This window comes from Oryx dammah, unplaced genomic scaffold, assembly GCF_014754425.2.
Source record: "Oryx dammah isolate SB20612 unplaced genomic scaffold, SCBI_Odam_1.1 HiC_scaffold_28, whole genome shotgun sequence".
NCBI lineage: Eukaryota > Metazoa > Chordata > Mammalia > Artiodactyla > Bovidae > Oryx > Oryx dammah.
The window spans coordinates 44840202-44863300 of record NW_024070212.1 but is presented as its reverse complement, the minus strand read 5'-3'; the positions used below and the strand labels follow the sequence as shown (position 1 = coordinate 44863300).

The window sequence follows — 23099 nt, the reverse complement described above, 5'->3', positions numbered from 1 at the left end:
GGACTGTCCACAGGATTCTCCAGGCATCAATACTGGAGTGGGTTGCTATTTCCTCCTCCAGGGATCTTCTTGACTCATAGATCGAACCCAGGTCTCGTTGCTTTGCAGGCAGCTTCTTTACCATCTGAGCCACCAGGGCACTTAATGATCTCAGCCTATTTTCCCTTCTGTTTACAACTGAGAAAACAGGCTAAGCTTATTAAGTGCCATCCACAAGAAGGCACATCTAGGAGGCGGAGCCAGGATTCAAGCACAGGGAGTTTGATTCCAGAATCTGCATTCTAAATCAGTACACATCACCGGTTCACAAGGTTCTGTTCACCTGGTATATATTTGCTGTGAAGCAACCATAGTCTTCCCCAGATTGACTTGAAGATGCTTTTATATTATTTCCATAGTAGCATGATCAACATTAGAAGAAAATTACTGTGTATTTCTAGTTTTTTCCCTTTACACAGTGGCTGATATCTACTGGTTATTAATAAATACATGTTGTTCCCAACTCTATTGCTAAATATATCTTCAATCCATTCCTTCCTCCCTAACTGCACTATTGCTGTCTTATCAGTTCAAGTTCTCAAAATTTCTTGAGTGGCTGCAACAGTACTGTAATTAAATTGTGCTGCCATACCCATTATCATACTTTGTGGTTTGAAATACTCCTAGTCAGCCTTTGTCTGTGCAACCAAAATACTCCTAGAGTCTCCCTGTTGATAAAATTGATCTGAAAGTTAAATGTATATACCTTTGGATCCAATTATTTCATAATTTGGGCAGCCCTGACACCTGAAATTCTTTAATAATGGTTATTTGATAAATGTGGAGGAGCTGTCTCTGCTATTTAACACATGGTGAAGTATTGATTTGTAAACACCTCTTGGCTGAGTGTTGGAGAAGGGCATGGCAAACCACTTCAGTATTCATGCCTGAAGAATCCCATGGACGGAGGGTGGGTTGCAGTCCATGGGATCACACAGAGTTGGACACGACTTAAGCGACTCAGCATGCACACGTTTGGCTGAGTGTAAAAATGGTTGACACGATACTAATATGCAAAGGATGGTTTTCTTTACTGTTGTTGTATCAAACAAGCCATCTAAAATTTTCAACCGCCTGACAAATTCAATATGGATCTGTTTATAGTAATGAACATTTTCTCTAAGGAAGGTATTTTCTAAATTCTCTGAAACTGACAGTCATTCATTCATTAAAATGTCACTTAAGATGCAGAAAGTAATAAACTTCTTTTCCTAAATAAAAAAATCCTTTACAATGCATAAAGATTAAGAAAACTTTGTTTTTCATTTTGCCTCAGCATAAAACTTGTGGGCTAGATTTTATTAACTCCTCAATTACACAGTCTGGTTAGGGGCCTGGCAGCTTCAGAATTTTCTGTTTACTACAGTTGTTAGATAGCATCACTGACTCAATGGACATGGATCTGAGCAAATTCTGGGAGATAGTGACATACAGGGAAGCCTAGTGTTCTGCAGTCCATGGGGTCGCAGAGTCGGACACTACTTAGTAGCTGAACAACAATTGTTTCAGTTTTTTCCTATCTAGTGGAGTTGTACCTTATACTTTAGCTTTCAATACCTTGATGACCAATGGAATTGAATACATTTTCATACATTTTATTAATTGATAGAAGACCCTTTTTTGTGTGGCCTCTATCATGGCTTTTGCCCATTTGCTCTATTGGTAGTCTGTGTTTTCCTTAATAACTTGTAGGAGTTTTGTTTCGTACATGAATCCTTTGTCAGCTATATGTATTGCAAATACATTTTCTCACTCTCTGATTTACCTGTTGGTTCTCTTAGTGGCCTTCTAATGAAAAGAAATTCCCAATTTTTAAGAATTAAAAATAAATTTATTTTTGGCCATGCCTCATGTGTTGTGGGACCATGGTTTCCCAACCAGGAACTGAACCTAGGCCCTCAGCAGTGAAAGCATGGAGTCCTAACCACTGAACCACTAGGGATTTCCAGAAACTCCTAATTTTAATGTTGTCATTATCAACTTTTTCTTTCATGATTAGGATTTTTGTTTCCTGCTTATTAAACATTTACCACCATATATCCATAAAATGGCTAATACCCATGAATGTTAACTAGGGTGAAGAGGAATCTGAATCTTGCTGGTGAAGTGTGAATGGCTATAATCATTTTGGAAACTACTTTAGAAAACAAATAATAACAAACACACATAATTCCTATGATTAAGCAATCCCATTCATAGTTATTTCTCAAATGAAATGCATACATATATGGACCAAGATGAATCTTCATGGAAACATTATTTGTAATAGTAAGAAAGACTACCAATGACCTATACTTTCTTCAATAACAATATAGATATGAAATTATGACTTACTTATGCACTGGAACACTACACAGCAATAAAAATCATCAAATTACCATTACATCCAATAGCATATATGACTCTCCAAAGGCTAATATAGTGTGAAAGACATCAGTTATTAAAATATATATATATAATAAATATATATATATATACACACATATATATAATGGCAGACTTTTGTGGTGGTCTATTGGTTAAATTTCCACTATGGAGGGTACAGGTTTGATTCCTAGTTGGGGAACTAAGATCCTGCTTGTAGCGACATGAGGCAAAAAACAAAACATATTGTGTGGTTCCATTTATATAAAGTTCAAACAAAGGTAAATCAGCATGATGTTAGAGGTCATGGTAATGGTTACTTTGGTGAAAAATGAGAAGGCCCAAGGAGGATTTCAGAGATGTAGGGAGATTTTTGATTTGCATGGGGATTAAATGAATATTGTTCTCTTTGTGCAATAAGCCGAAACTTACAACTTGTGAAATTTTATGCATGTGTTACATTTTAATAAAAAAAGTTTATAAAAAATAAAATTAGCACATAAGACAAAAATCATATTAAAATTCTTTTTGGAAATATTTGTCTCTACATTTTATTCTCTCATCTCCTACATATATCAGTGTAATTTGCTATTTCTTGGGCACAGATCAAAGTTTAGTTTTTAATTCTAAGGTCATGTGAGTTTCTACTTTAGATTTTTTTTTTAATCTTAGGTACTAGATTCTAGAAACAGAAATAATATGGACCTTAAAAATCACTTTTAAATCCCTTGATAAAGAGCTGAAGTAGAGCAGTGAGAATAGAATAGATACAGAAACAATTCTTATTTCAGAAGCAGAATTGATAAAAATTGGCAAAGGATGGGAGGAATAAAGTGGGACAGATTGTAGTTGATTTTTATTTTTTGGTCCAGCCATTCACCCAAATTTGGTAACAGTAGAGGCATAGAAGACAGAGCCCACAGAAGGCTCCTGATCCTTGCAGAATATATTTCTCTTATTGCTCCTATAACAAATGACCACAAATTAAGTTACTTAAAGCAACACAAATATTTATTATCTCACAGTTCTGGAAGGTCAGAGTCTAAAAAGTATCTCCATAGGTTAAAAACTGGGGATGGGCTGAGCTTCATTCCTTTCTAGGTTCTCTAGAGGCAAGTCCATTTGCTTGCCTTTTCCAGTCTCTAAAGGTGCTTTCTTTCCTGCCTTGTGACCTGCTTCCATCTTCAGAGCCTTAAGTGACCAGCTGAGTATTTCTCCATTACATCACTCTGACATTCTTTCTCTTCTGCCTCCTTCTTCCACTTATTGAGGACTCTCGTGATTACATTTAGCTCACCCAGATGGTCTAGGATAATCTTCCTATTTTAAGGTCAGTAGATTAGCAACATTAACTCTATCCAGTACTTATTTTCTCCTCTTGCCGTGTGTTAGTGTTAGTTGCTCAGTCATGTCAAGCAGCATGATAGTTGCTCACTCACTTGCCAAGTAGCATGATAACTTCATAGGATCCAGACATTAGGACATAAGCTGTTTGGGGAAGGGACATTATTTTGCCTACGACACAACATGATATTATTTGTTGTGATACAACAAAGATGATGTGAACTTTGAGCTCCAAGGGTCATATGTGGAACTTGACAATAAAGCCACATAAGCAGAATGGAGAGATGAGTTCTGTCAATGCCATTATTTGAAATTCTGCATCCAACAAACACTACCTCTGTGTTTTTAGATGCGTAAGCCAATAACATTCTTTTCCTAAAATAGTTTGAATTGGGTCTTCTGTCACTTGAAATTAAGCTTCCTGACTGACATGGGGCAGGAAGGAAAGGAAAAGTTTATTGTTATTTTAATGGGCAATCCTGAGTGACTAGAAGAGGAGAAAATCTTCAAAAACTGCCAGCTGTATATGAATTTGAATTCATTAATGATAGTGGAATAGAGAAGGCAGGGACCCAGAAGCCTCTTAATGTTTACAGAACACAACATATGGAAAAGCACTACATAAATTCTGTAAATAAATAACTGTACAGATACATTAATTAAGATAATTCACTACTGTAGAATTTAGAAGAATAGTAAATATGAGGACAATAATAAATAATATCACAGTTCATAAATGCTGTAGATCAGTTAATGAAAGGCAAATATACTTAGAGGGACAACTAGCCATGCAAGTTTCCAAGCTAAATGGGACTGCTCACTTTAAAAATGTCATTTGTAATTTAAAAAATTTAAGCAGAAAATTTGTACTAGTTAATTAAAGAGGGAAAGAGGTACCATATTAATTAATGCTATCATATTAATTAATAAAAACATTAGACTACATGAATCTCCCAGGATCATTAAAGATCTGGTCCAAATTTTTACTCTGCATGCAGTTTGCTGAACTGTGTGCATCTGTGGATAAAAGGGAAAGTTACAGCTCTGGGTGGATAATAGTGTGTCTAATGGCTTTCCTGTTAATGAATTAACTTCATAGGACAGAAGTAGACCACATCCTGCCAGGTAATAAGCTCATTTCTAAGGACTGTATCTTAACCCTTTCAGACTATGTTTATTACACAATTTCTTCAAGTCATTAAAAGGCACCTTAGGCCACAAAAAGTGAATAAAGCATCTGCAAATATTCATATTGTAAAAAAAAATAGATAATACTCACTTAGCAAAATGATCTGGAAGAGAAAGCATCATCTGAAACTTAAGTCAGCTGAGCTTCATTTCTAAATATGACAATTGGATAATTATATATATATATATATATATATATATATGCCAAAGAATGTTCACCTACCACACAATTGCACTTATCTTACACACTAGCAAAGTAATGCTCAAAATTTTCCAAGCTAGGCTTCAGCACTATGTGAACCATGAACTTCTAGATGTTCTAGCTGGATTTAGAAAAGGCAGGGGAACCAGACATCAAATTGCCAACATCAGTTGGATCATAGAAAAAGCAATAGAGTTCCACAAAAAATCTACTTTTGCTTTATTGACTATGCCAGAGCCTTTCACCATGTGGGTCACAACAAACTGTAGAAAATTCTGAAAGAGATGGGAATACCAGACCACATGACCTGCCTCCTGAGAAATCTGTATGCAGGTCAAGAAGCAATAGTTAAAACTGGACATGGAACAACAGACTGGTTCCAAACAGGGAAAGGAGTACATCAAAGCTCTACATTGTCACCCTGCTTATTTAACTTATATGCAGAGTACATCATGTGAAATGCTGGGCTTGATGAAGCACCAGTTGGAATCAAGATTGCCAGGAAAAATATCTATAACCTCACATATGCAGATGACACCACTCTTATGGCAGAAAGCAAAGAAGAACTAAAGAGCCTTTTGATGAAAGTGACAGAGGAGAGTGAAAAAGTTGGCTTAAAATTCAACATTCAGAAAACTAAGATCATGGCATCCGGCCCCATCATTTCATGGCAAATAGATGGGGAAACAATGGAAACAGTGAGACTTATTTTACTTGAGCTCCAAAATCACTGCAGATGGTGACAGCAGCCATGAAATTAAAAGACACTTGCTCCTTGAAAGAAATGATCAACCTAGACAGCATATTAAAAAGCAGAGACATTACTTTACCAACCAAGGTCTGTCTAGTCAAAGCTATGGTTTTTCCAGTGGTCATGTATGGATGTGAGAGTTGGACTATAAAGAAAGCTGAGTACTGAAGAACTGATGCTTTTGAACTGTAGTGTTGTAGAAGACTCTTGAGAGTCCCTTGGACTGCAAGGAAGTCCAACCAGTCCAACCTAAAGGAAATCAGTCCTGAATATTCACTGGAAGTATTGATGCTGAAACTGAAACTCCAATACTTTGGCTAACTGAGGCAAAGAACGGACTCATTGGAAAGACCCTCATCCTGGGAAAGGTTGAAGGCAGGAGGAGAAGGGGATGACAGAGGACAAGATGGTTGAATGGCACCACTGACTCAATGGACATGAGTTTGAGTAGGCTCTGGAAGTTGGTGACGGACAGGGAAGACTGGCATGCTGCAGTCCATGGGGTCGCAAAGAATCAGAAAATGACTGAGTGACTGAACCAACTGAACTCATATATGTTAAGTTTTATCACTGAATTCTTTCATTTTTATTAGTATTATTAGTTATCTTACTCTCTTTTTAAAAGAATATTGATTTTTCAACTGCTTGGAATGCCTTTTTCCCGATTGCTAAGATGATGAATGAATGCTTAGAAGGTCATTCCACCAGTTAATACTAAGACAGTCTGACTTTGAGTCTAACAAATGTAGATTTTTGCTAGTAGCCTTTTATCTCTTTAAAGTGTATTTGAAATTTCTTTGTTCATAAACAAATTTCTATGTTTAACACAAATGATATCTAATGTATTAAATGCAAAGCTATTATCTTCATATTACAGATGAGGAAATTGAGGTTCAGTGGTACAGTTAAAGTATCCAAGTTCATGCACTTGGCAAGCAGCAGATTTAGGTTCTAATAACGTGTGTAAGATGAAAAATGTTTTTCATATTTGTAGGAAGGTTTGAGAGGTGCGAATGAAAATGGGGAACAAGGACTGTAGGCTGTGTAGTGAGGGGAGCTCAGGATTAGATTTAAATATGGACTTTGCCCTCTTCAATGTATGGTCTTAGGTAAATTGCATTAACCCTTTGAGCCTTGGTTTTTCATCTATGAAATGGGGCTAATAACCTCTAATCTGATTAGATTACTATATGCTTAAATGAGACATTTTATTTACATTTCAATTTTGGTTTGCTGCTGTTGTTTGGTTGATAGAGCTTTATTTTTTAAATATAAATATTTTAATTGGAGGTTAATTACTTTACAATATTGTATTGGTTATGCCATACATCAACATGAATCCGCCACAGGTATACACATGTTCCCCATCCTGAACCCTCCCTCCCTCCTCCCTCCCCGTACCATCCCTCTGGGTCATCCCAGTGCACCAGCTCCAAGCATCCAGTATCATGCATCGAACCTGGACTGGAGATTCGTTTCATATATGATATTATACATGTTTCAATGCCATTCTCCCAAATCATCCCACCCTCTCCCTCTCCCACAGAGTCTAAAAGACTGTTCTATACATCTGTATCTATTTTGCTGTCTCGCATATAGGGTTATCATTACCGTCTTTCTAAATTCCATATATATGTGTTAGTACACTGTACTGGTGTTTTTCTTCTGGCTTACTTCACTCTGTATAACAGGCTCCAGTTTCATCCACCTCATTAGAACTGATCCAAATGTATTCTTTTTAATGGCTGAGTAATATTCCATTGTGTATATGTACCACAGCTTTCTTATCCATTCATCTGCTGATGGACATCTAGGTTGCTTCCATGTCCTGGCTATTATAAACAGTGCTGCGATGAACATTGGGGTACATGTGTCTCTTTCAATTTGGGTTTCCTCGGTGTGTATGCCCAGCAGTGGGATTGCTGGGTCATAAGGCAGTTCTATTTCCAGTTTTTTAAGGAATCTCCCCACTGTTCTCCATAGTGGCTGTACTAGTTTGCATTCCCACCAACAGTGTAAGAGGCTTCCCTTTTCTCCAGACCCTCTCCAGCATTTATTGCTTGTAGACTTTGGGATCGCAGCCATTCTGACTGGCGTGAAATGGTACCTCATTGTGGTCTTGATTTGCATTTCTCTGATAATGAGTGATGTTGAGCATCTTTTCATGTGTTGGTTAGCCATCTGTATGTCTTCTTTGGAGAAAGGTCTGTTTAGTTCTTTGGCCCATTTTTTGATTGAGTCATTTATTTTTCTGGAACTGAGCTGCAGGAGTTGCTTGTATATTTTTGAGATTAGTTGCTTGTCACTTGCTTCATTTGCTATTATTTTCTCCCATTCTGAAGGCTGTGTTTTCACCTTGCTTATAGTTTCCTTTATTGTGCAGAAGCTTTTAAGTTTAATTAGGTCCCATTTGTTTATTTTTGCTTTTATTTGCAATATTCTGGGAGGTGGGTCATAGAGGATCCTGCTGTGATGTATGTCAGAGAGTGTTTTGCCTATGTTCTCCTCTAGGAGTTTTATAGTTTCTGGTCTTACGTTTAGATCTTTAACTCATTTTGAGTTTATTTTTGTGTATGGTGTTAGAAAGTGTTCTAGTTTCATTCTTTTACAAGTGGTTGACCAGTTTTCCCAGCATCACTTGTTAAAGAGATTGTCTTTTCTCCATTGTATATTCTTGACTCCTTTGTCAAAGATAAGGTGTCCATAGGTGCATGGATTTATTTCTGGGCTTTCTATTTTGTTCCATTGATCTATATTTCTGTCTTTGTGCCAGTACCATACTGTCTTAATGACTGTGGCTTTTTAGTAGAGTCTGAAGTCAGGCAGGTTGATTTCTCCAGTTTCATTCTTCTTTCTCAGAAATACATGCACAAGAAACAAAAGAGACCATAGCAAAAATCAACAAAGCCAAAAACTGGTTCTTTGAAATGATAAGTAAAATTGACCAACCATTATCCAGACTCATAAAGATACAAAGGGAGAAAAATCAAATCAATAAAATTAGATATGAAAATGGAGAGATCACAACAGACAACACAAATACAAGGGATCATAAGAGACTACTATCAACAACTATATGCCAATAAAATGGACAACATGGAAGAAATGGACAAATTCTTAGAAAAGTACAACTTTCCAAAACTGAACCAGGAAGAAATAGAAAACCTTAACAGACCCATCACAAGCATGGAAATTGAAACTGTAACCAGAAATCTTCCAGCAAACAAATGCCCAGGTCCAGCTGGCTTCATAGCTGAATTCTACCAAAAATTTAGAAAACAGCTAACACCTATCCTACTCAAACTCTTCCAGAAAATTGCAGAGGAAGGTAAACTTCCAAACTCGTTCTGTGAGGCCACCATCACCCTAATACCAAAACCTTACAAAGATGCCACAAAAAGAAAACTACAGGCCAATGTCACTGATGAACATAGATGCAAAAATCCTTAACACAGTTCTAGCAATCAGAATCCAATTAATAACACATTAGAAAGATCATACATCATGGCCAAGTGGGCTTTATCCCAGGGATGTAAGGATTCTTCAATATCCACAAATCAATCAATGTAATTCACCACATTAACAAATTGAAAAATAAAAGCCATATGATTATCTCAATAGATGCAGAGAAAGCCTTTGACAAAATCAACATCCATTTATGATAAAAACTCTCCAGAAAGCAGGAATAGAAGGAACATACCTCAACATAATAAAAGCTATATATGACAAACCCACAGCAAACATTATCCTCAATGGTGAAAAATTGAAAGCATTTCCCCTAAAGTCAGGAACAAGACAAGGGTGCCCACTTTCACCACTACTATTCAACATAGTTTTGGGAGTTTTGTCCACAGCAATCAGAGCAGAAGAAGAAATAAAAGGAATCCAAATTGGAAAAGAAGAAGTAAAACTCTCACTGTTTGCAGAGGACATGATCCTCTACATAGAAAACCTTAAAGACTTCACCAGAAAATTACTAGAGCTAATTAATGAATATAGTAAAGTTGCAGGATATAAAATCAACACACAGAAATCCCTTGCATTCCTATACACTAATAATGAGAAAATAGAGAAATTAAGGAAACAATTCCATTCACTATTGCAATGAAAAGAATAAAATACTTAGGAATATATCTATCTAAAGAAACTAAAGACCTATATATAGAAAACTATAAAACACTGGTGAAAGAAATCAAAGAGGACACTAATAGATGAAGAAACATACCATGTTCATGGATTGGAAGAATCAATGTAGTGAAAATGAGTATACTACCCAAAGGAATCTATAGATTCAATGCAATCCCTATCAAGCTACCAACGATAATTTTCACAGAGCTAGAACAAATAATTTCACAATTTGTATGGAAATACAAAAAACCTCAAATAGCCAAAGCAATCTTGAGGTTGATAGAGTATTAAAACAATGGTAAAAGAACTTCCTCTGCATTAAATGTGTGGTATATAAAGAATTGTTTAGTCTACTTTCTACTTTTGCATTCCAATTTCCTATGATGAACAGAACATCTTTTTTTGTTGTTATTTCTAGCAGGTTTTGTAGGACTTCATAGAACTGATCAATTTCAGTTTCTTTGGCGTTAGTGGTAGGGCATAGACTTGGATTCCTATAATGTTGAATTGTTTGTCTTGGAAACACATTTTGGATTCTTTTGTTCACTATGAGGGCTACTCTATTTCTTCTAAGGGATTCTTGCCCACAGTAGTAAATATAATGATCATCTGAATTAAATTCACCCATTCTCGTCCATGTCCATTTTAGTTCACTGATTCCTACCATGTCAATGGTCAATCTTGCCATCTCCTGGGTGACCACATCCAATTTACCTTGATTCATGGACCTAACATTACAGGTTCCTATGCAATATTTTTCTTTACAGCATTGGAATTTACTTTAACCACCAGATATACCCAGAACTGAGCATTGCTTCCAATTAGGTCTAGCCACTTCATTCTTTCTGGAGCTATTAGTAATTGCTCTCTACTCTTCCCTGTAGCATATTGGACACCTTTTGACCTAGGGGTCTCATCTTCCAGGGTCATATCTTTTTGCTTTTTCATTCTGTTCTTTGGATTCTCTTGGCAAGAATATTAGCGTGAGTTGCCATTTCCTTCTCCATTTCCTCCTCAGGTTTTGTCAGAATTCTTCACTATGACTCATCTGTCAGGGCGGCTCTACCTGGCATGGCTCATAGCTTCACTGAATTTTGCAAGCCCCTTCACCACGATAAAGCTGTGATCCATGAAGGGGATGTAAACAATATTTACAGGTGACTTTTTTGTTAATATACAAGTCAACAAGAATTTTTAAGTTATTTTATTGCAATGACAGTTTCTCACATGAGTAATATAAGACAGACCTTTGATGGATCCTCAGACAATATTAAGAAGATCTTAGTAACTGAGTGTCATTTTATTATTGAAATTATGTATAAAGTATAACCTGATTGTATAAGCTCTGGTATAAACATATTTTTAGGTGAACAGATGTTAAAAATTTGATGAACTCATTATTGACAAGGGAACCAGTAAGATTTACAACTTGTTCTAGTATAAACATTTTAATTTCAAAATAATAACACATAAGAGAAGAGACAGAAGATGATTTGTATTCAAGACATATCTTTATTTTCTAAATTGTTTCATTATAGGATGCTTTTAGGTAAGTAGAAATAATTGCTTATTCAGTGAGTTGTTTAATTAACCTGTAGTATTATTTTTTTTGTTCTCACAATAACCTTGGGAATTAGAAACTGTTTTAATGCCAGTTTTCAAGATTAGACAGTTGAGGTTGGTGTCTGAGGTAACAAGCAATTAAGTGACAGACAGATATCAAACTCCAGAAACTGTAGTTATCTTCCAACTTTGGCTAAAGCTCAGTTATGTAAGGGACATACATTTGAAATAGTAGTGGGGGTGTCTTAGCAGGAGAGTATTATATTCCATTTTAATGGCAGTGGTTTAGTTGCCAAGACATGTCTGACTCTTGAGACCCCATGGACTGTGGCCTGCCAAGCTCCTCTGTCCATGGGGTTCTCCAGGCAAGAACACTAGAGTGGGTTGCTATTTCCTTCTCCAGGGGATCTTCCCAACCTAGGGATCGAACCCAGGTCTCCGGGTTGTATGCAGATTCTTTATCAGCTGAGTCACAAGGAAAGCTCAAGAATACTGGAGTGGGTAGGTGATCCCTTCTCCAGCGGATCTTCTTGACCAAGGAATTGAAACTGGATCTCCTGCATTGCGGACAGATTCTTTACCAACTAAGATACAATTAGACTGCATTTAATTTGTTAACACATGAAAGGATCTAGAGGTTTTTATGATGGTGGAGAAATATGATGGGACAATCATGTTGGCAAGTAAAGTAGCATAACACCCGAAAAAGTGAGCAGGGATGTCAGATGACCCATTAGGAAGTTATTACAAGAGCTGGACAATACATGTTAGAGGAATGAACTATGGCAGTTTCTACAGTTTAAAGCTGGGGAAAGCCTTGGGGAATGTTTTAGGAGTAAAATTATTGGACATGGTAAAGGACTGGATGAAAACAGGGAAGACAAAAAGTAGGAGAAGTAACTATTTTGACTTTTGAAATTGAGTTTGAAATGCTTAAATACAGCAAGTGGTCAGATACATGGATAAAAGTCCAACTTGGAGGTATAGATGTTAACATCATCTGTACAGAAGGGGTGATCAATCAGCGTGGAGGGGTGTGAAGAAGTCTCAAGGACACCTTCATTAGATCTGAACTAACGTTATTATATGTATTAGTGAATGTGAGTGGAATTTACAACAGAGTTAACCCCAAACTACTCTACCTCAAAATCTAAATGGTTGACATAAGATTGTATTTGCAAAAGAGATAGCAAATGACCACATTATTTAAAATGCTTTATAAAATTTTATTTAATATTATTTGATCATACACAGTTTGTGGTAAATGTGCATTTCTAAAAGTGCATAATCAAACATTTATTTTTTTCTTGATCTGCATTTGTCATAGAAAGATGTTATGGATGATTACATGAAGATTTACTACTTATGGATTCATATTAAAATATGCCACAAAGAAGAGATAAACAAGTTTATAAGATGCTATTTGCTGATTTTGAAAATAGAGGAATATAAAAATGTTATTTGGCAGTAACAGAAAATACCATTTCTTTTTTAATTACTTTCAAAGTTCAACATGAACACTAAAATGAAGAGTTGGTAAAGTGGTATCACCCATATAATATATATTACCCATACTGTATTTCTCATTCTTGAATAATGAAGCACATGACCCCACTTCTGTATAATCTGTGCTGTGTTCAAACATTAATTGCTGGGATCATGAAGGTGACTATATTAGAAGCAGATAGAACAGATCTGTGCATAGCAAAAGAGTGGCTTTAACCAGAGTTCTATCCTAATGTCTTATTCTGTTAGGAACATAGTTTAAATATTTAAAGAAGAATGTCATGTTGATTCATTGGTAGCATTTGGACACCCATCTCAGGCCTGAGTGGTGAATAGCATAGCTTGATACAAATGGTTACTGAACACTCTCGCCTTCGGTATCCAGTCACTTCAGTGAAGAGACCTTAAGGAAAGTTTCCCAAAACCTCACTGGCTTTCTTTTCCTACCACAGTAAATAATTATTTGACTTCATCTGAGCTTTATGGAGCTAATTGCTTTTGCTTAGAAATAGAGTTAAAATTAAAAGTAATTTTTAATTATAAAATGTTTCCTTGGAAACATTTGTTGTAAGTTAAATTGTACTTTGTTCTAAAATACTTAATTTCCCTTACAATTAGAAATCAAAGACAGAACTCAGCATAGGGCAATTTGAAAAGTGTAGCATTAATTGCTACAAAAAGTTAATTTTTTAATAATGGACAACTGATGGTGAACATCCAATTAACTGCTACACAGTTATATTGAACAATTCTGCTCAGAAAAGAATTATTCTATGACCATTAATTGAATGATCACTGGAAGCAGACATTTTTAAAATTTAGAAATTTCTTTAGAAATAATCTTTTTTTAAATTTGGAAATTATATGTTTGAATTTAGAAAAAGCTGAGCATAATGATCACAATGGAAAAGACCAGCATAAGTAGGTGACCTCGAAGTTCACTGCAACTGTTTCACAAATCACCTTAACACACAGGATTCACAGCCAAGGGCAAGCCTCTCTTTGGTTCATATGGTGTTGTCCTGGAAACCATTTTGATGCAGTCGATAATAGGGCAGACGGAGAGACACAGGGTACAGCCTGTACAAGTGTCAGTAATGGTGGGCAGGTGGGTTTCAGGATCAAACTGGATAGCCTGCAAACAGAAATAAAGAGTCTTGCTGTCACTGCCCACAAAGGGCAAGAACGCCCCTATTTTAGCATCAACGTTTTTCTCCACTGCAGGAGAGCTGCACTTGGAGACAGCTACACCCAGACTGTGGTGCAGCTATAGCAACAGTTGAGCTGCTAGAGAAGAGGGGGGGTGGGGAAAGACAGGGAAAAAAATCTTTTTAAATTAGAAACACGATGTTTAAAATTTCTTAGAGGTATTTTTCTTGCTTTGTGCGAGGAAAATATTTCATAGCATAGTAACTCTCTAGTTTCCTACGTTGTGAGCAGAGTGTAGGTCCTGCCAGTCTGACCGTGACCTGGTGGGTCGGCTACCTGAGGCGGGCAGGGTGCTTCCACACCTTCTCACACTCCTGGTTCTCGACAGTGGAGAAATGTCTCTGTCAGGTGAGGCAACGAATGCACTTGTTTGGGTTTCATATGATGGGTATAGTGCTTACAGAAAGGCAATAGAAAAAAAAATTAGCTTAAGAGCCAGCTTTCAGGTTTGAGGGTTTCCAAGTTGATTCTAGGCATTCCTCCACCACCAAGGGGAAAAGCACTGAAAGACAGGAGCCTGGACACCTGGCTTCTGGTCCTGGCCCGACACTCTTCGGCTTGGAGAACCAGGATAAAGATTTCCGGTCTCAAACTGCTCAGGATTTTGAGAAACTCAATAATTTATTCCTTTCTCCCTGCTTCTCTCTCATCTTTCCCTCCTTCCTTTTTTTTAACATGATTTAATTTATAATATGGTGTAGCAATTGAACAACAACAATCTGTAACATGCAATGAAAATACCTACTGTGAAATTTACAATTGAGATTTTTATTTAAAGTCATGATGACTGTTTGCCTGTTAAAGAGATATTTCAACAATGGAAACAACAGACAAGAATTTCCATCTAGGAAAGACTTCAGGGCAGCTACACGGGGGCAGAGAGGACTTGAGGACTCATCGAGAAGTATCTCTTGCAGAACAAGTCAATGTTTTTACTCAGACTGCGTGCTAATTTGGAGGGATGAGTGAGGGGGCTAAGAAAAATTACGAGGGTCAGTAAGCCCCCACATCGCCCCAGATACTCCTGGAGGTCAGGTCTGCAAATCTTATATTTTCAAATAATTACTGAGTTCTGATTTTTTTTCCTGTGTTATATACAACATGTTATAAAGTCCAATTAAAGCATTTGTTATGTTTAAGAATTTCCCTCCCTCAAATAAGGTTCCTTGAAACTTAATTTTTTTCTCTTTTATGAACATAACAAATTAAAATGGTCTCAGAGTAAATTATGTCAGAGTGCTTAATATTTTTTAAAAATTCTGAGCTTTAAGGAAACAACCATATATCTGAACAAGTACTGTAGCTATGACAAACCATTAAGAAATTTGGTCTAACCAAATTGCTGCCATGTTTTGTAAAACAACATCTCAGATGACTGTTTAAATGAGTAAAAGCTATTCTCTTCCTTATGTACCCTTTTATAAACAGAAATCCAAGAAACAATTGATGAAAATAAAATAATACTTACAGCTTAGAAATCTTACACTTTGAAATTTTGCAAACATGTAAAACTTCATATTTATTTGAAGATTTTGATTTTCTATTTTTTATCTTTGAGGGACAGAAGAGCCAAAGGAAGGCTTTTAAAAATCTTTTTGAATGCATACCTGCAATCTCCCCCCTCACTAATAAGATTATTTTTGCTGAAGTTTTGCCAAGGCTACAATTCCAAAGTGGGAGTCATGACCTCTAAAATTTAAGATGTTAGAACTCTGGTGCTGTGATTTTAGTGTTAGAACTTCCTGACTTATTTCTGTTTGGTTAATGAGAGGAAAGATGAAATGAAAATGAATATGATATGATTAGTACTTTCAAAATAACTGCTAGAGATGTTTTCAGGTGTAGAAAAAGAGTAAATACAATGCATAAAAACTGGGTATGGAACAGTGTTAAATTAAGGAGGAAGAGGTTTTATAAAAATGAAACTTATGTCTGTCATACCTCTATTAGGTGGTCAGAAGAAAACATAAAATCATATCACAAGCAAATAGGACCTTTCTCCAAGCTAAATAAGGTAAATGAAATAGTTTTTTTTTTTTAATGGGCCATTTTATCTATCTTGAAAATTCATTAATCATCTTAAAGGGATCTTATTTTTACTTTATTATACTTCTTTATAGTATGAAATATTTAATGAAAACAATATTATTCTGTAGTTCTTAACCTACAGCTGAATGTCCACTTTTTTCTTCATTGTTCCATGGCAGACTCTCAGCTGAGGGCTCAGTGACTGGGAAGAAGCTTTGGCTCACTTTATGCGGTAGGAACACAACTTGTTCAGCTTTTCCAGCTACAGAAGAATTTCAGGTCCCAACCAGCACAACTAGTTGGTGGTAAAATGCTTTTTCTTTCTAACTGTAATAAAAGCCCAATCAACACTGAATGGAAGAGCACAGAAGGAAGCCAGTTCTTTCAAGATCATGGAAATAAGTGGTGGTTCTTTTCCCTTCTTTCTCCTTTAAGGTATGCTTCTTCCTTATGGCCACAACTGTGTGAATTTTTGTTTGAAATTTTCCTTCCAATTTTATGAGTGATGAAATGACACTAAAAAAATACTGTGCATTGAATGGTGGCATCAGTCATATGAGTTATTAGCTTCCTTTAAAAAAAATCACTAGAAAAATGGTATGGATGAACCTGTTTGCATGGCATGAAGAGAGATGCAGATGTAGAAAACACAGGTGTGGACAAGGGGTGAGGGGAAAGAGGAGGTGAATGAACTGGGAGACTGGGATTGATGTATCTGCACTACCATGTGTCAAACAGAGAGCTAGTGGGAGCCTACTCTGTAGCTCAGGGAGTTCAGCTCAGGGAGTTCAGCTCAGTGCTCTCTGGTGATCTAGATGGGTGGGACAGGGGAAGTGTGAGCAAGGTCCATGAGGGAGGGGATATACGTGCATATAAACTGATCCACTTTGTTGTAGAACAAAACTTAACCTGATATTGTAAAGCAACTGTTACTCCAATTACAAAGGAAAATCACCACTGTGCTAAGAATGCAAGAGGATGGAAAGCTATGTCACTGCTGAGAAGTGACGTTTGGCATGTCTGGTCTGAATCCCACACTTCACAACAAGAGATGCTTTCTGCTACAAAAGCCAGAAGAAACATGCCTCACAGCACCCTAACAACAGCATGATTCTTACCTGGTAGCCAGAGTCATTGCACGTCATGTAGCATTTGCCACAGTTGATACACATCTCTTCATCGATCACAGCCACAACCTGCTCTATGTTGCTCAGTTCACCATATGTTCCAAGGTACTGCAGAGCTTTTCCAATCACATCCTAAAAGATAGGCGCCGGATTACTTACGGGGCTCATTTTAAAACATTACCGTGTTATGACTAATATCAGTCCAAATCTCCCTGTTTGTATAGAATGTTGCATTATCTAACTTAGAAGATTTTAGGTATTGTAGCTCTCATGGATATACTTTTTATAATTGTAGCTTACATACTTCTGTCTCCTGAAAGATGGACCCTCTCTCTATATCTAGCTTAGAAACACAAGACTTAATTCATTGCATTCAACAGGTTTTCCACAAATGCTCTAAATCAGTGTTTCTGTGGGCAGGAGAAATGATACATTTTCAATGGTTGTGGCTTCCTTTTCTGCAGTTTTGGACTCTGAATGATTCAAGTAATGAGGAGCAACAAAGGGAAATGCATTGATACTAGAAAACGTTAGATTGCTAGGAATGAGAATAAAAATGTGAACACTACGCATTTATAGCACGGCATTTGAAGTCTCAGTTCAGTTCAAAAAATGCTTTGATAGCATACCCACCTGTCATGTTTTGAAGAGTTATTTCATTATTTAAAAATTCTAATTTATGTTAATTAATTAGGTTAATCTGGTAGCTAAATAAGATGCTCCTTTACTATTAAAGAACTAGGATTTTCTTCATTCACTGTTGAAGATTCTTCATGCCGTTACACATCTTTGTTCTTCATATTAATTGGAAGTGTGCTTAATATGTGAAGCACAGAAGATGTTTCATCAACAATAAGAAACACTTTGTTTCATAAAACAAAACAAGAGAATGTAACAATGTTTGTCAAATTAGTATGCTGTCAAGATTTTCTGCTTCTGTTTTTAACTTTTAACAAGACAATCTTTTGTTTGAATTCAAGGTCCATGTTCAAGGAGGTTTCACTCTTATTTAAAGCCATCTTCTGATATTCTCTTTGGTATTTTATTTCTTGCTCTTCTTTTCATGACCTTGGTTACCTTTTTTAACTTTTTTTTTCCTGTTTCCACTCTAAATGACAATATGCTCATGACTTTGAGCTTTCAAACTGAAACAAAGTTTACATTATTATATACTGTTTATTGGTATAGCTCTCAAGGAATAAGAAGATCAGAAACTTACTGTCTTTTATTATTTTCTTTTCAGGGTGCTGAAGGTACAATTTCAACAATCTCACTGTCTGTTTGTAGGGGGCTGCCTGGGGTCCAAATCAATATCTCCGTCCTGAGTTTCTCTCACAAACTTAAGATCTTTATCAGTGGCATGATGAACACCATTCCTAGAATTTGGTACAACAAATTCACCACTCACTGAACTTTTCATCAACATCACAAAATTGGATCTTCCTTCTGATTTCCTTAGTCATAGAAACACTGTTAAGATTTCTTCGATCACCGAGGCTTGAAATTTCAGAGTTGCCTTTTACTTCTATTTCTCTCTACTCCAATATCTCAATGGTTGCCAAGTCTTTTGAGTTCTGGATTTGCAAAATCTTTCGAATATTCTTTCCATGTCCACTATAGTCTTTAACCACTATTAATGAAGTTCCCATTACCTCTAAGATAGTTACAAGAGCCTACACAGTAAGTCTCATCATTATATTCTTCCTTTCCCATCCTATCTTATGCAGTGTTGTCATCTTAATCTGTGCTGTATAGCACAAGCTAAATTTCCCACTACCTTACTAAAAAAAATAAATAAATAAATCTACTGAATTAAATACAGTTTCACATTTAAGTCTAGCATTTAAGGCTTTCACTGGCATGCCTTTTTTGGTCTGATTTCTCACTTTCAAACACCATGTGCTTTAGCTATACTGGACACATGCCCTGTACTGAACACACTTATCAATCAGCTCTTCTGGAACCTAATTTTATCTTGGGTCCTCTGTCCAGAATACTCTTCCTTCCCTTTTTTATTTTGAAAAATCTTGTCCATCCTTCAAAGACAGCTGACACACCACTACTCCAAGAAGATTTCCTCAAGCTTTCCTTCTTTTCTAACCAAGAAAGGTGTGATCTCTCTTTTCCTCTTTCTCTTTTTCTTCGTCTCCTACCTCTTTCCTTCCTACACACCCACAATGGCTCATAGTATTTTATCTATTATGTGAACTAATGATTACAGATTACTTTGAGTTCTTATGATGTATTGGGCCAGTGCCATAATTTTAAAACATTTTCTCACTTAAATTTCACATATATTATAGAGGATGAGGTGCCTAACATTTAAGGTATAAGAGTAAGTAAATGAAAAAGCAGGCATTCAGACTAGTGCTGCCTAATTTCAAAATCTATGATTGTAAGCACTCTGTTATGCTGACTGTTACTTCTCTGTTTAGCAAATTCTGCTTCACCTTATACATATTTCTATATTTCCTTCCTATATGCAGTCTTTTACTAGGCTTTATTCATCTTTGTGTCACATGTGGTATATCTTGCTCCTGAGATCACTGAAATCTAATGGGTACTTGAATTTTTGTTAAAATAAGTGCATCTTTCATTTCTTTATATATTAAATATATGGCAAAATATAAGGCTAAAATATTAGTTTTATTATACCTAAAATATTAGTTGTATGGGCCTAATAGCTATTTGTCAATTAATTTTTTTTAAAATATGAGGTTCACAAAAAGATTTGAGTACTTTTTTAAAATCATTTTTTTATGGGAGGATAATTGCTTTATAAGATTGTGTTCAGTTCAGTCGCTCAGTCGTGTCCAACTCTTTGTAACCCCATGGACTGCAGCAAGCCAGGCTTCCCTGTTCATCACCAACTCCCAGAGCTTACTCAAACTCATGTCCATTGCATCAGTGATGCCATCCAACCATTTCATCCTCCGCCATCCCCTTCTCCTCCCACCTTCAACCTTTCCCAGCATCAGGGTCTTTTCCAATGAGTTAGTTCTTTGCATCAGGTGGCCAAAGTATTGGAGTTTCAGCTTCAGCATCAGTCCTTCCAATGAATGTTCAGGACTGATTTCATTTAGGATGGACTGGTATGATCTCCTTGCTATCCAATGGACTCTCAAGAGTCTTTTCCAACACCACAGTTCAAAAGCATCAATTCTTCTGCGCTCAGCTTTCTTTATAGTCCAACTCTCACATCCAAACATGACTACTGGAAAAACCATAGCATTGACTAGACAGACCTTTGCTTTTTAATATGCTGTCTAGGTTTGTCATAGATTTTCTTTAAAGGAGCAAGCATTTTTTAAATTTCACGGCTGCTGTCACCATCTGCAGTGCTTGTGGAGCCCCCGCAAAATAAAGTCTCTCACTGTTTCCATTGTTTCCCTATTTGCCATGAAGTGATGGCACCAGATGCCATGATCTTAGTTTTCTGAATGTTGAGTTTAAGCCAACTTTTTCACTCTCCTCAAGAGGCATACAGATTTCTTAGGAGGCAGGTAAGGTGGTCTGGTATTCCCGTCTCTTGAAGAATTTTCTACAGTTTGTTGTGATCCACACAGTCAAAGGCTTTGGCGTAGTCAATAAATTAGAAGTAGATGTTTTTCTGGAACTCTCATTTTTTTGATGATCCACCTGACCTGCCTCTTGAGAAACCTATATGCAGGTCAGGAAGCAACAGTTAGAACTGGACATGGAACAACAGACTGGTTCCAAATAGGAAAAGGAGTATGTCAAGGCTGTATATTGTCACCCTGCTTATTTAACTTATATGCAGAGAACATCATGAAAAATGCTGGGCTGGAGATTAGGGAAACTACATTCATATTACAAGTAAGGTATGGCTATACAAAGGTCACGTGATGTGCTATAGTCATCCCTGATTAGTGGGGAAGTTTGGTAAAACATCTGCTTGCAGTGCAGAAGACCAGAGTTTGATACCTGGGTTGGGAAGATCCCCTGGAGAAGGGAATGGCAACCCACTCCAGTACTCTTGCCTGGAAAATCCCATGGACAGAGGAGGCTGGTAGGCTACATTCCATGGGGTCGCAAAGAGTCAGACACAACTGAGCGACTTCACTTATGTATGAATGTGTATGTGGGAAAAAGTGATGCTAAATTCTTTTTTTTTTTAAATTTTAAAGTATAAAGTATAGATGACACATTTGATTTAAATATCTGTTCCAAAAATTAATGTTGGAAAAGAGTACAGAATTCTAGAATCACATCTTTGTCAATTAATTATTTGTTTGGGATAATCAAAAGAATTTTGTAAAAACAGATCAGTCAATATTTCTGGTTTAATACAAACTTTAGGATCAAAGAATGAAGAACTAGAGGACCCCCATCTCATCTATCCAAAACAGCCAATATTTAAATTATTTGACATAGGTGTTTAATTACTTTACTATTTCCTTTTCTGTACTGTTACCAATGTCACAAGTTCTTATTTTTTATATCAGGTTCACTGCTTGCTTAATTATCCTATCAAAATAGGAAATGAGATAATTTGGTTTGTTTCTACTGAATTTATGCTGACACTTAATAATTTCTCCTTTAACTAATGTTCTCAAATCAAAGGTCAATGATCCTTAATGAAGCTTTTCTACTTCTATCTTTTCCTCACTCTCCTTGCCACATCCACTTTTTTCTTTTCTAAAAAACCTGATGTGTTCATGCTCAGTTGCTCATCATGTCCAACTCTTTGCTATCCAGTGGACTGTAGGCCACCAGGCTCCTCTGTCCATAGGATTTTCCAGGCAAGAATACTGGAGGAGGTTGCTGTTTTCTTCTCCAGTGGATCTTCCCAACCCAGGGATGGAACCCACATCTTCTGCATTGGCAGGTGGATTCTTGACCACTGGGAAGAATGTGGGAAGCCCAAGAGAACCCGGAGCATGATTTATTTTTCAGCAGTGTGATAGAGCAAGATCATACAAAAATACTCTCAAAAATATTGCATACAATTTATTTTTGATATCTTATATAATGTCCTCTGAAGAAGGAGATAAGGAGGGTGACTGTACCATTAGAGAAAGAAGTCTAAATTCTTTAAATTTAGAGTTTAAATTCAGTTGAACTCTGATAACAGGACTCAGGATGAATAAGGTGAACTGGGAGGGCAGAGACAAAGCATGATTCAGGAAATAAACAAGTAGGTTAGTGGAGAAGGTGAGAGAAGCAAGCAAACCAAGAGATGGGATAGAAACTAATGGAGTGTTGGTCACTCAGTCGTGTCCAACTCTTTGTGACCCCGTGGACTGTAGCCTGCCAGGGTCCTCTGTCCATGGGATTCTCCAGACAAGAACACTGGAGTGGGTTGCCATGCCCTTCTCCAGGGGATCTTCCTGACCCAGGAACTGATCCCGGGTCTCCTGTATTGCAGGCACATTCATTACTGTCTGAGCCACTAGGGAAGCCCAGAAGCTAATGAAGATCTGGGAAATGAAGTGGGTGAGGTGAGAGGGTGGAGTGGGAGATAGACAAATGGGTGTGATTTAGGTGTGGTGAAGGTTGGTTCAGTACAGATTTGTGGCCCTGATCACTGTGTTCTTTTTATGTGGGTTGGTTCAGGCTTTAAAGTAGCAAGTTCTTGCCAGACACTTTATATTTAAATGCATTTAATGAGGCTAAATATAATGTGTTT

The 23099-nt window shown here is 36.7% G+C and overlaps 1 protein-coding gene across 1 annotated transcript in view; it reads right to left on the bottom strand.

Moving 5' to 3' along the window:
• Nucleotides 1-12784: 12784 nt before the first annotated feature.
• The window catches only part of DPYD (dihydropyrimidine dehydrogenase), a 916336-nt gene continuing 906021 nt past the window's right edge, over nucleotides 12785-23099 (bottom strand). The window contains exons 22-23 of the mRNA XM_040232247.1: nucleotides 17441-17581; nucleotides 12785-14220 (exon numbers count right to left, since the gene is read on the bottom strand). Coding sequence (XP_040088181.1) covers nucleotides 14050-14220; nucleotides 17441-17581 — 312 coding nt within the window. The 3' untranslated portion in view covers nucleotides 12785-14049. The remainder of the gene's footprint in view (nucleotides 14221-17440; nucleotides 17582-23099) is intronic.